The sequence below is a fragment of the Saccopteryx bilineata genome, chromosome 4 (assembly GCF_036850765.1).
Source record: "Saccopteryx bilineata isolate mSacBil1 chromosome 4, mSacBil1_pri_phased_curated, whole genome shotgun sequence".
NCBI classification, from domain to species: Eukaryota; Metazoa; Chordata; class Mammalia; order Chiroptera; family Emballonuridae; genus Saccopteryx; species Saccopteryx bilineata.
This window is the reverse complement of record NC_089493.1, coordinates 273,068,557-273,082,423: the sequence shown is the minus strand read 5'-3', so window position 1 is coordinate 273,082,423 and position 13,867 is coordinate 273,068,557. Positions and strand designations below refer to the sequence as shown.

The 13,867-nt window shown below is 38.5% G+C and overlaps 1 protein-coding gene across 2 annotated transcripts in view; it reads left to right on the top strand.

Annotated features, from left to right (window-relative positions):
- CCP110 (centriolar coiled-coil protein 110) overlaps window positions 1-9,530 on the top strand; it is a 28,220-nt gene extending 18,690 nt beyond the window's left edge. The window contains exons 12-16 of one of the 2 annotated variants that reach the window (XM_066274705.1): window positions 2,887-2,960; window positions 3,600-3,662; window positions 4,329-4,388; window positions 4,873-4,958; window positions 7,629-9,530. In XM_066274705.1, the coding sequence (XP_066130802.1) occupies window positions 2,887-2,960; window positions 3,600-3,662; window positions 4,329-4,388; window positions 4,873-4,958; window positions 7,629-7,681 (336 nt within the window). In that variant the 3' untranslated portion in view covers window positions 7,682-9,530. The remainder of the gene's footprint in view (window positions 1-2,886; window positions 2,961-3,599; window positions 3,663-4,328; window positions 4,389-4,872; window positions 4,959-7,628) is intronic. The other variant, XM_066274706.1, reaches the window with a different exon arrangement.
- Window positions 9,531-13,867: the final 4,337 nt, after the last annotated feature.

The following is a 13,867-nucleotide window of genomic DNA, read 5'->3' as shown; positions in this document are numbered from 1 at the left end:
TGACTAGCCAGATGAAGAGATGCTCAGGGCGAAGTCCAGAAGAGTCCTGAGCAGGAGCTTCTCTTCCTGTAGAGTCGGGACCGTCTTTTCAGCATGTGTGTGTTCGTTAGCCTGCAAGCTCTCTGAACTTCAGGGGTTTTTTTGTTTTGTTTTGTTTTTTTTAATTTATAGTTCATTGAATTTTTTTTAAGATTTTATTCATTTTATAGAGGGGAGAGAGAGAGAGAGAGAGAGAAGGGCAGGGGGAGGAGCAGAAAGCATCAACTCCCATATGTACCTTGATCAGGCAAGCCCAGGGTTTCTTTTTTTTTTTTTTTTTTGGAAATAATCTTTTTTTTTTTTTTTTTTTTTTTTTTTATAATTTTATTTTTTTAATGGGGTGACATCAATAAATCAGGATACATATATTCAAAGATAACAAGTCCAGGTTATCTTGTCGTTCAATTATGTTGCATACCCACCACCCAAAGTCAGATTGTCCTCTGTCACCTTCTATCTTGTTTCCTTTGTGCCCCTCCCACCCCCTATCCCTCTCCCATTCCCCCCTCCCCCCCGTAACCACCACACTCTTATCAATGTCTCTTAGTTTCACTATTATGTCCCACCTACGTATGGAATAATACAGTTCCTGTTTTTTTCTGATTTACTTATTTCGCTTCGTATCATGTTATCAAGATCCCACCATTTTGCTGTAAATGTTCCGATGTCATCATTTCTTATGGCTGAGTAGTATTCCATAGTGTATATGTGCCACATCTTCTTTATCCAGTCATCTATTGATGGGCTTTTTGGTTGTTTCCATGTCCTGGCCACTGTGAACAATGCTGCAATAAACATGGGGCTGCATGTGTCTTTACGTATCAATGTTTCTGAGTTTTGGGGATATATACCCAGTAGAGGGATTGCTGGGTCATAAGGTAGTTCTATTTTCAGTTTTTTGAGGAACCACCATACTTTCTTCCATAATGGTTGTACTACTTTACATTCCCACCAACAGTGTATGAGGGTTCCTTTTTCTCCACAGCCTCTCCAACATTTGCTATTACCTGACTTGCTAATAACAGCTAATCGAACAGGTGTGAGGTGGTATCTCATTGCCGTTTTGATTTGCATTTCTCTAATAGCTAAAGAAGATGAGCATCTTTTCATATATCTGTTGGCCATTTGTATTTCTTCCTGGGAGAAGTGTCTATTCATATCCTCTTCCCATTTTTTTATTGGATTGTTTGTTTGTTTGTTGTTGAGTTTTATGAGTTCTTTGTATATTTTGGATATTAGGCCCTTATCTGAGCTGTTGTTTGAAAATATCATTTCCCATTTAGTTGGCTTTCTGTTTATTTTGTTCTCAGTTTCTCTTGCTGAGCAAAAACTTCTTAGTCTGATGTAGTCCCATTCATTAATTTTTGCCTTCACTTCTCTTGCCATTGGAGTCAAATTCATAAAATGCTCTTTAAAACCCAGGTCCATGAGTTGAGTACCTATGTCTTCTTCTATGTACTTAATTGTTTCAGGTCTTATGTTTAGATCTTTGATCCATTTTGAGTTAATTTTTGTACAGGGGGAGAGACTGTAGTCCAGTTTCATTCTTTTGCATGTGGCTTTCCAGTTTTCCCAGCACCATTTATTGAAGAGGCTTTCTTTTCTCCATTGTGTGTTGTTGGCCCCTTTATCAAAAATTATTTGACTATATATATGTGGTTTTATTTCTGGACTTTCTATTCTGTTCCATTGGTCTGAGTGTCTATTTTTCTGCCAATACCATGCTGTTTTGATTGTCGTGGCCCTATAATAGAGTTTGAAGTCAGGTATTGTTATGCCCCCAGCTTCATTCTTTTTCTTTAGGATTGCTTTGGCTATTCGAAGCCCAGGGTTTCAAACTGGCAACCTCAGGGTTCTAGGTTGACACTTTATCCACTGCGCCACCACAGGTCAGGCAAAACTTCAGGGGTTTTTATGGAGGCGTCATCATGTAGACATGATCAAGTCTTAACTCAGTCTCTGGCTCCTCACCTGTGTCTAGACACTAGGGAGTGAGGCTGAAAGTTCCAAACTTGTAGTCATGCTTGGTCTTTCTGATGACCAGCCCCCTTCTAGGAGTCTACCCAGAGGCACCTCATTGGAACAAAAGTGCTGCTATCACCCAGAAAATTCCAGTGGGCTTAGGAGATCTGTGTCAGGATCTGAGGTCAAAGACCAAATATTAGAACAAAAGATGCTTCTACCTTCCTTATCACTCAGATTACAAGGTTTTATGAACTTAGTCCCATAAGGAATTTGGGTCAAAGACCAAATATTAGGAACCAGGGGCAGAAATAAATATATATAGATTCTTCTGGATTTGGAATAATTGATAGTAAATATCATTCTCTTGACTTTAGCACCCTTCCCACAATTCTTAAGCACAAGTAAATTCCCAGGATTACCAGCAGCATTTAAATCTGTAGATGGATTTAAAAGAAATTGAAAGAATTGCATATTGTTTTGTGATTAGATTTTGGAGTTGAAGCTTTGAATGTTGCTTGCATGCCTGATAAACTATCATCTGCTCCGATGGAATTTCCCTGAAACTATCATGTGGCTTTTGTCTTTTTTGGAAATCTGTTAGAAAACAGGCTCCAGGTTGATTTGAAATATATCTGAGTGTTGGAGATCTGTGGTTTGAATCAATGACCTTAGTGTGAGAAGCAAAAGAAAAACAAGCAAATATTTCATTGGGAAAAAATAATTTTAATTATGTTTTTTAAATTGGACTGAATCAATTATGAAGACTAAGTTAAAGTTCAAAACGCTCGTATGAGATGCTTGTCCATGCCATTGAGGCCATCCTATATGTAATTTAGTGACATTACCGGTTTTAGGGCTTTATGTTACCTTTGTATTTTAAAGGATAAAATGAAAAGTCCACGAGTGGCTCTTTCAGCTGCAACACAGAAGTCTCTTGATAGGAAGAAGTACATGAAGTAAGTTTTTTTCACATCAAATCACATCAGTTACCAAACCAAGTAATTTTAGTCATCTGTTGGCCTGTCTGTATATTCATATTAGAAAAATCAGTTCACTCTTCTGCAGCTGAACTGATAGAAATCCCATTTATATAAAGAGTTTTATTAAAGTCCGGTGATAAATCTGATTTAATCTTTAGATAAATGTATTTATTAACTACTACTTGTGTAAGTGGCAGTCATCCTTATATATAATGCTTATTGTATATCTTTATATTCTTTTTCTAATATCCTAAAGATTTTATGGGAGGAAAACCTTAATGCAAGGAATATCCTACTTGACTTGGGGTGGTGAACACACAATTCAGTGTGCAGATGATGTAGAATTGTGCACCTAAGATCTGTATAGTTATGTTAACCAGTGTCACCCCAGTAAATTCAATTAAAAAGGAGACAAAAGGAATATCCTACTAATTCTTAAAACTTTTTTCTTGAGATTATTCTCAACAAATTAATCTCAAGAGATTAATAGAGGTCTTTTGGGCTACACCAGTTTTAGATGATGATTTGTTTCTGCCACCATTTCTCACATTTGTAAACATTTTTCCCCTTTTCTAAATACGTTGTTTGTGTGTCCTTATTTTGATATTATATCAGAGCTGCTGAAATGGGAATGCCAAATAAGAAGTTCCTGGTTAAACAAAGCCCTTCTGAAATAAGGTGAGAAAAATCACTTAGTCTCAATGAGAGGCTATTTTTTTTTAATTTTTTTTTTTAAAGTGATAAATCCTGAGCTTGCATTTTGTTGGCCTTGTTCCATTTTATGTCATTAGAACCCTTTCTGCTGAGTTGGAGTATCCCCAGGTCAGCATTCATATTAACACCTGGTCATGTACCTGGTCACATGTCAGACCAGATGTTCCTGGAGATTTTTATGGAACATGCTATCTCTGGTGGAAATTTGAGTCCATATGTCCCATATGTTCTGAATTCAGTTCATAGTCCAGGGGGTCTCTGATATTTATTTGAATACCTTAGAAACCTAGCTTAATATTTCTGACCTGTTTTACTTTTGTAAGTGAAGTTTCTTCTCTCAGATGTTTGAAAGGAAAAGTTGGCTTTCTTAAAGTATATAAATAATCTAAAAGAAGAAGGATTAATACTTATGGTGGCTATCTCTTTCCTGACAAAAACCTAAAGTTTGGGCTCTTGGTGAACAAAATACGTATAATTGCCATATTAATTTGTTTTAATCAGTTTGCTTTGCTTTGCAGTATATAGGCCATATTGTGACTTCTACGTCACTGTTACCATTGTTTATCTATTGAATGGGGGGAAAACAGAATTTATCCTGTTGAATTAATTGTTTATTTACTTTGTCAACAGAGTCCTTCAGCCAAACCAAGGACAGAATGCTCCTGTTCATAAGCTACTTAGTAGACAAGGGTAAGAATTCAACACATAAGGGTATTAAAAAATATTGAAATCAAGATTAGCTTTGAGAAGGAAACTAATTTAGTGCTCTTTATAAAGGATAACTATTTTCCAAATGTGATTTTTTTTATAGCATTAGAAAGGCCTTTTAAAGTTTTATGTGCAAAGATAACCCTTTGGTATACTATTGTGTATTATACTTTAATTATCACCTTATGTTGGCATGTTTTTACTTTTCATTTCATACCATTTGCTCATTAAATATTGTAAACATCTGTATAGTAAGTTCAGCATCACCAAGGTGATTCTTCAACAAAGTATGTTATAGTCTCCTGTGAAGCAAAGTATAGCTTCCGTAATGAGCACACATGAGACTTAAATTCTTTTCAAGCTGACTTGTGCTAAGAACAGTAGATGCAGTATGGTTGCTTTCTTTGAATGTTGAACATCTAGACCTTAATGCAAGTGACTTATTAATTTTTTTATATTCAATTAGAACCCCTAAGACATCAGTGAAGGGGGTTGTGCAAAATAGACAGAAGTCTTCACAGAGCAGAGTGCCTTACAGAGCGCCTGGTTCAGGTGTGTAGCAATGAGTTCCTGAAGCCCATCTGAAAGAAGTGCACACGCTGCCCTGCAGTGCAGGCCTCATGCATGGGATCCTTTTCTGTCCTTGTCACCATAACGCTGGCATATTCACAGTCATTCCGACTTGTGATTGTTTGTGTTAGTATTCTGTGGCAGTCAGGAGATCTTAGTAAAACTGGCTGCAGTTTGATTTCTGTAATAGTTCCATGGAAACACTGTTTTATTTTTTTAATCTGAAAAATCTGTAGAATTATAAATGCTTAATTCAGAAACCTTTTTACAAATGAGTGAAATGTAACAATGATCTCGTGCCTAAAGCTGTGCATGTTCAGCTTTGGGGAAATGTAGCTGTCACCCAGGAATGCTTGATCTGCACAGAGGGGAAGAATTTCTCCCTCCGACCACAAGATCACATGTGAATATGCCAGTTGGGAGGGGGTAAGTTTTTTTTTTTCCTTAGTCTTATGCTCAATAAGGAACGTGAGCTAAATCTCTCTTTATGTCCATTATTTGTAGATTCTTTAAGGCTAAACTAAATACTATATTTTTAAAATCTGTGTATGGTGGCAAGAAAACAAATTTAATGTTGAACTAATGCAAAACTCTTAAGCTGATGTTTTATTATTTTTTAAATATCTTTGTTAAGATACTTTGATAAGCTCACCAAAAAATTACGTGACCCATTAAAAATACTTTCAAAATGCTTTTCTTTAACTATATTGCTTTTTAAGCATTTAAATGAAACTAAAAATAATCACTAGGCAATGAAAATTGAATCTTTAATCAATTCTAATCTTATTAATATACACTTAGCATATTTTAGAGCTTTTATTACTAAGTAATTTCTCCAAATTAGGAGGGAACAAGCAACATACGGAATTTTTTTATGTTATCACCACTTGCTCACAGAAATTCAAAGAAGGAACAAGATATTGATCATAGCTTGGAAATGGCTGCTGACTTTTTGAATGAATTTAATTCACAATGTTGCATGTACAGACGATAATTTAAATGTCATCTTTTGGAAGTCATCGTGAGTGGCTGGATTCTTCTAACGAGACTATGCAGTTGACGATCCTGCTTATTCCAGAGTTAGTCAGAGTCAGCTGGTTTGAAAGATAATCTTTTTAAAAACTCAGACCAAACACCGGATCAGTTGCTTGTGAAGTTATTTGGAATTTTTGATTCTTCACCCATGTTAGTGATATATATTGTGAAAAATTCTAGCTAGTTGGGAAATCATTAAGGAATTAGTATTGTTTTGCCTAATATTATCTATTTGCCATAGTGACTACTTTCCATGTTCTTTTCTCATGCATTTCATTTCCACTTTTTGTCATTTGTGAATCTATAAGCAAAATAGCAACTACTGTTTTTATTCAGTAATGCTCAACAGTGTGAAGCATGAATAGGAGCTCATTGCAGTTAATTATACGTAATCAAATTCAGTATTGAGAATTATTGTGGTTACTTGAATCACAACATAATAATAATAATAATAATTTCTAGCACGCGCAAGAAAAAGAGAGACAAACAGGAAGGGAGAGAGATGATGGGGAGCATCAATTTGTAGTTGCATCACTTTAGTTGTTCATTGATTGCTTCTCATGCATGCTTTGATGGGGGGGCTCAAGCAGAGCCAGTGACCCCTTGCTCAAGCCAGCGACCTTGGGTTCAAGCCAGTGACCATGGGGTCATATCTGTGATCCCACGCTCAAGCTGATGAGCCTGTGCTTAAGCTGGCAAACTTGGGGTTTCAAACCCAAGACTTCAGTGTCCCAGTTTGATGCTCTGTCCACTGCATCACCACCAGTCAGGCACAACAGAATTATTAATACAAGTGAACTTAACCCTTGAATTAACATGTGTAATTAATATGTATCTAAACAAGTACAGAAATTCCTATTTTTCTAAAGACTTATTTATACATGAGTGTGTATTTAAATTATTAAAAAAGACTAGAAAATTTTATTCTTTTACATAAAATAGAATTCTAACTATGAATCTCAACACAGGGATCCATAGTTGTTCTTGAAAAGATTACTCTTTCCTGTTTAGATTTTTAATAGCCTGAAATATGTTTCAGACAAATTTGAAATTAGGCTTTGATCTGATCTACATGGATAATAAACCATTTATTAAGCAATTTTAGGAAACTTATTTTTAAATGATAACTCAGACTGACGTAGAATTCTAAGGTGTTAAGATTAGAATTCTAAGGTGTCAAGATTTGCTGCAAAGCACTAAAGGTATTTATAGTTTTTACAAAATAAATTGCAATCTCTGATATCGTATGTTTTAAAACATTGGCTCATTTGATGTTTTGTACTTAACTCAAGAGTTGATAGTGATATTCAAAACCACTCATGAAAGCAATAGGAAGCAGTAATACAAAATAGTTAAGGAATGCAACAAATCACATTGATTGGAGTCGCAGAATCTCCACTTCTAGCTCTGTTACTCAGGTGACTTACTCTTCTGTGGCTCCATTTTATTATCCTTAGAATAGAAGTAACAGTTCCTACCTCAGGCTTTTATGTAAGGATTAAATGTGATAATGCATATTGCTTAACTTACGTGCTTGGTACATAGTAAGCATCCTTTAAATGGTACCATTATAAAAACTAATACTGAGAAGTAATACTAGTTTTTCTCTGTTTTTAGGAGTATATGCAGGAAAAATCCAAAGAAAGCGGCCAAATGTTGCGACAATTTAAGAAGACAACATTCATTAGGATAAAAAGGCAGGGAGGGTTTCATCCATATTTTTGTCCCTGCCCAGGACTTTTCATTTAACCCTGGACTCTGTTTACACAGACAAAGTAACGTCAAAGGGCTGAGTAATTATGTGGATAACGTGGTCAGTCTGGCTAATTTCTTCCACAGCCCCATTTTCCTCTTAATGTTAGGTTTGGATGAAGACAAATTAGTATATAATTAATTGACTCACCTCTATGCTTAACTTGTACAAACATAAGTTTTTATTATGTACCCATGCCTGCTGAGAATCTTTTTATAAATTTAAAAGGACATTTGGGTTTATTTCTACAGAATATAAAAAAGTGTGATAAAATATAAGGTCTGAATACAAATTTCATTCACCTCTGCATACTGATGGCTAAATTTAATAAATTAGATACTGTTCTCTTCAAGGGAAAATTATTGCAGAAAAATGGTTTCCCCTGGTTTTGTAAAAACAGGATTAATCTCTGAGTCTTCATATTCTTGGTCTTACGGGATAACCATATAGAATAAAACACTTGCTTGCAGCCTGTGGTCCACCTCAAGTTACCACAGAAGTGTCTAGGGGTCACAGCATTTTGATCATAAGCACATTTCTCTCAACAGCTAGTTGTCTTACAAAAATGTTAGGTTTAATGTATGTTGCTCCAGTATTCTTGGAAACTTTTCTACTAAATAATGAAATCTTTCTTGGACGGTGACAACTTTGGTGAAGACAGCACAATCTTCCTCATATAATGGCATGCATTATTATTACATTCCTTTCTGTAACAGAATGTTGCATGCAGGTTTACTTTCTATTTAGTCTTTGTGTTTTGTTTCTTCATAGTCTGCTTTTTCTAGCATGCTTGATTTAGGAGGGAATGAAGGGCTATAGAATAAATAATAAATTCAGATTTCCAAGTGGGATGGTAATATTGTCTAGTTGAAATTCTGTATTATTTAAGAGGCACTGCTTTTTAAAGTTTTTCATTACTAACATACATTTAAAATATAAACCAAAAACTGTTACCAAGGAATATGACTTTATGAAAGAGAATGCCACTGTTAATTTAGGATAGCGTTTCCAAAAAGGGCTTTGTGTTTCTCACAGAAAATCAGGACTGTGGACATTTAATCTTTCTAACTTGAATTTTTAAAAGATACTGATATTTTGAAAATGCAGACTATATATTCCTATTATTCTTTAAAGAATGGTGATAAAGGGTTTTTTTCTGTTCTATTTAGATTTAACTTTTACATTCAACTGTAGGCGAAAAGTAATAACCTACTCTGGGTGTAAACTTAATTTTCTTTAATGAGACATATCGTTTATGAAATGAGTGAACCAGAAAATTAGAAGACAGTCAAAAATGTCTGAGCTACCAATTATTTTTTATTTGTAGGCAAGTACATCAGATTATCTTTTTTAATATGATAAATTGTGCTTTATCGTTCTGAAAACTCAGGAGACAGCTTACTTACTCATATCATTGTGGGTCTTTCCAATAAGAAAGATACTAAAAGTTGTGTGTACACTAATGCAAATTAGCTAAAACAAATAGTATGTTTTGGAGAAAGTTAAACTAGTTTTAGATTAAGGATAAAAACTTGAGTGGTTTTATAAAGATGAGAGCTTGTGTGTTTTACATTTTTTAATGTTCACAACTTTTCTCAGAAAAGTGCCATTGTTTTGTGCTTTTAATGGATTTTTATTTATATACTTTATTTTTTTTATATTTACTTTGAAGTGGAATGCCCATTAATGTAAATTGTATTTATTTTTATACTTTAATTTTCATTAGTTTTGCTTCTAGGAAAAAGGCAAAATAAACTTTTCATTTTAAAGGCAATCTAGTTTGATCTGTTTTATTGATATTTACCAAGAAAAGGACTATTATAAGGGATCAATACTAAAAAGTATCTGGTCAAAATGTTAATACTGTAATATAATCATTTTTTTCTAGTTAGAAGTCCCATGAAAGGTATGTCCCACTTTTAATATGTATCCCATACCAGTGCTTATATCAGCATTTAATTTTGCACGAGTTGGGCTTCTCAGAAGACAGAGTTCACTAGGAGTAGAAATGTCTAAGCTTATTGTAATGCCAGTGGCCGAGGCCTGGCAGGTTCACATTGGATTCGGACAGATGGGAGAGAAAGTGTAGAGCCAGAAAGCGTTGGGCCATTTCCATTTAATAAAATCTCACAAAGGTGGACAAGCACGCAGGCAGGGGAAACCGCCTCTCAGGCAAACAAATGACCCCTCACAGTGGCAGGCAGGCAATCGCCATCGGCAGACCCCTGAGCTAAACTGCCTATAGCCTTATATAGGCCACACACATAGCTCACGCAGTAATCAGGCAAAGTTCTTACACCTGGTAACCCCATGAGCAAGCCTCACACAGCCTCCCCACACTTAAGAGCTAGAAGCCTGCTAAGGAACAAAGGGAAAGAATGCTAAGTGCTGCTCACAAAAGTTGCTGATTTGCACAGCTTTAAAAGTCCAGCTCTTATGACTGCCTGTCTGTCATCTAGTGTGAGCCCAGTAAAATGCCCCTCGTTTTCACCTCTTACTGAGATACTGCATTTGAGAATCTGCAAGGCAGTGTGAGGAGTGCCCACACGTTTCTCATGGCCACCCTTTAACCCTTGTTCATTGCATATATTAAGAATAATGGATATGACGGAAACTTCCAAACTCATATTGAGCCAAAAGCAAGGAGCCATTCTGGAGATGAAGATCTTTGTTTTCTGCCTGACCAGGTGGTGGTGCAGTGGATAGAGCGTCGGACTGGGATGCGGAGGACCCAGGTTCGAGACCCCGAGGTCACCAGCTTGAGTGCAGGCTCATTTGGTTTGAACAAAGCTCACCAGTTTGGACCCAAGGTCGCTGGCTCGAGCAAGGGGTTACTTGGTCTGCTGAAGGCCCGCGGTCAAGGCACATATAAGAGAGCAATCAATGAACAACTAAGGTGTCGCAACAAAAAACTTATGATTGATGCTTCTCATCTCTCTCCATTCCTGTCTGTCTGTCCCTATCTATCCCTCTCTCTGTCTCTGTAAAAAAAAAGAAAAAAAAGATCTTTGTTTTCTGTCAGGTATCGCGGTCCTGTTCTGGGGCAGCTGTGTTAGGCTTGCTCCTGGGTGTACCAGCTGCGAGCCTGTGGCAGAGTCACGTGCGCATTAGCCTATATAAGGCTATGGGCTGGATTCCATAGCTTCCCCTGGGCTGGATTCTCCCAAATTGTTCTCCCGCTGCCACCATGAGGTGCAGTTTTCCTTTGTTTATTACCGTTCACTTTTGTTGTTTATTTGCGAGCCTCCAATAAACAGGTATGGGCCAACCCTTTCCTGCTCCACAGTTCCACTACCGGCTGCCTGAATCCAATGTGAACCTGCCTGGCCTCAGCCTCTGGCATTACACCCGTGGACAACTGCAGACAATCTCTCCCACCCCCTACCCTGCCACCATGAAAAGTACTAGTTAAAAAAATAAGCAAATGGAGTTGGAATGTTTTACTTCTAAGGGACCGTAGCAGGCATATGTATATATAGGTCACAAAAATAATGAAAAGGTAAAGAAGACTTCGTTGTTGAATACAGGAAGTCAAACGAACATGGTACAGTGGAGTCACATCCTTGATCAGATTCTAATGACAGCTCTGAGGGCAAAATCGTGCCTTACCAGCCTGACCTGTGGTGGCGCAGTGGATAAAGTGTCACCTGGAATGCTGAGGTCACTGGTTCAAAACTCTGGCTTGCCCCATCAAGGCACATATGGGAGTTGATGCTTCCTGCTACTGCCCCCTTCTCTCTCTCTCCTCTCTAAAATGAATAAAATCTAAAAAAAAAAAAAAAAAAAAAAAAAAAAAAAAAAATTTGTGCCTTACCAAAATTGTGTCAATAAAACACTACTTTTCACATTTATTTCATCTCATTTTGGTTCAGTTTCTCCATGGCTCTCAATTCTTCAGTCTCTTGAAGTAGTTGACAAAGATGCCATCTGATAGTGGTTTTCTTCTCAGCCTGTGGTGGGGAAAATACCTTATTCACACTTTTCCATAGGTTTTAATAACCCATTTCAGGGTGACTTGCATTATCTGTTGAATGTCCATCGGGGTCCCATGTAACCCCATAGCCTGCCACTGTGAGGGGCCATTTTACTTTTCGTTTGCCTGAGAAGCAATGTTCCTCTGCCTGTTTGCTCATCTGCTGTTGTGAGACTTATTAAACAGGAATGGCCCAATGCTTTCTGAGTTCTTCTACCGCCTGCCCAAATCCAAGAGGGACCTGCCTGGCCTCGGCCACTGGCATTACAGTGGGGAAGCTTCCACCCAGGGAAGTAGGCAGTGTGGATAAGCCATGGCCCCACAGGCTTGGGAGCCCCAAAGCCCTAAGCCTGCTGAAGTGCTGCATTCTGTACATCTGCATGGAGTGTGGCTCAGGGTAGCCAGCAAGCGGGACTGGATCACAGGCACATGTTCATTTGGGACAGAAGGCATGTGCCTGAATTCCCATCCTTGTCTTACCAATGTCACTTTTCCCACTGAAGGCACAACAGGGTGTAACTCAAAAGTGTTGCCGTGGAGAGGTGGTGAAGGACCAGCTGTAGAATCTTCCAATGAGGGACACCTGGGAGTCCTGGTTGCTAGGTGGCCACAGCTGCTGGAGGCCTGGGCTCAAGAGTGAACTGTACTTACAGCTTCTGCTTACCTTTCCAGAGCAAGGGGACAAGACTCAGCCTGGGCCCGGTCCTGATGCAGGAACCGGTTCAGGAAAGACAGGCCACACTCTGGGCTCTTGTGGGAAACCAGGCATCTGCCGATGTTCCTGCCTGCCCAAGCATGTAGGATGTTATTCAACAGGAAGACAAATATGGTGAGAACTGTGACACCTTAATTGGTGAGACTGAGCAATCTGGAATGGGAGACACCTAAGAGTCATAAGTCCTGGGTAGGACAGGGACCCCATCACAGCACAATCAATTGGTGACTGACTGTTGCCACCTGTGAATCCCTAGTATTACATCATATTGCGGGGGGGGGGGGCCCTCCATCCAGGACAATGCCCAGAAGGTTTGAATGGGCTATGGTCCCACAGGCCTGAAGGGCCCTGTAGTCCAAGGCCTGCTGAAGGAATGCCTACTGCCCAGGCACATGCAGTGCAGTTCCTGGTAACCAGGGAACAGGAAGAGTTCAACACTTGTAAGGGGCCATTCACTATATATACAAAGGGCTCATAGAAGACCCAATTGAGCTACCTAATTTTAACCCAAATCCTACCTAAGTGTCACCTATTCCTCCTAAGACATTTCATGGGTGAATTCAAAAGTCTTACCAAGTAGGTGTGGGTACAGATTGGCCAGGGAATCCCCCATTAATACACACCTGGAAAAGCTGTTTTCTGGGTTGATAGTAGCTTCTGGAGGCCTGGGGTTCTTAAGCAAATGCAAACGTGTGTACCAGGCAGTGCTCTGGAGCAAGGGAGAATGAGACCCTCCCTGATATCGGTCTCAGACCAGGACAAGGTTCAGAAGAGACTAAGCCACTCTTGGGAGCAACTGGAGGAAAACAGGCAACTGCTAATATTCATGCGCGAACTGACAGAGGTTCCTAGTCAGCTAGAGGCCAAATATCATGGTAACTTTACAGCCTTGACTGGCAGCCCTTGGGAGATCTGGAATGGGAGGCACCTGGGAGGCTGGGTCCTGAAGAGACTGTGGACCCAGCCTCTCCATAAGGATTCTCAATAAAGAATCACTATCACAACCTTTGCAGCCACAGTTTGAGATCGGATGGCTGGGGAAATCCTCCATCTAGGACAATATCCAAGCGGTTTGGTCTGGCTGTGACCCTAGTGGCCTATAGGTCCTGTTTATTTTAAAGTAAAAGGCTAAAGTGAGAGGCAGTAAGCATTTATTTGAGATCCAAATGTATAGCTATTTTGGAAGCACTGATTCAAGCAGAAACCCAAATAATGTTCTCATTAAGCAGTGAAGGCTTACTTATGATAAAAGGAAGAGGAATTTGCTCTGACTAGTTGACTCAGTGGTAGGGTATCAGCCCAGCATATGAATGTCCCAGGTTTGTTTCCTGGTCCAGGCACACAGGAGAAGCAACCATCTGCTTTTATACCCTTCCCCTTCTTGCTTCATTCTCTCTCTTTCTTCCCCTCCTTCA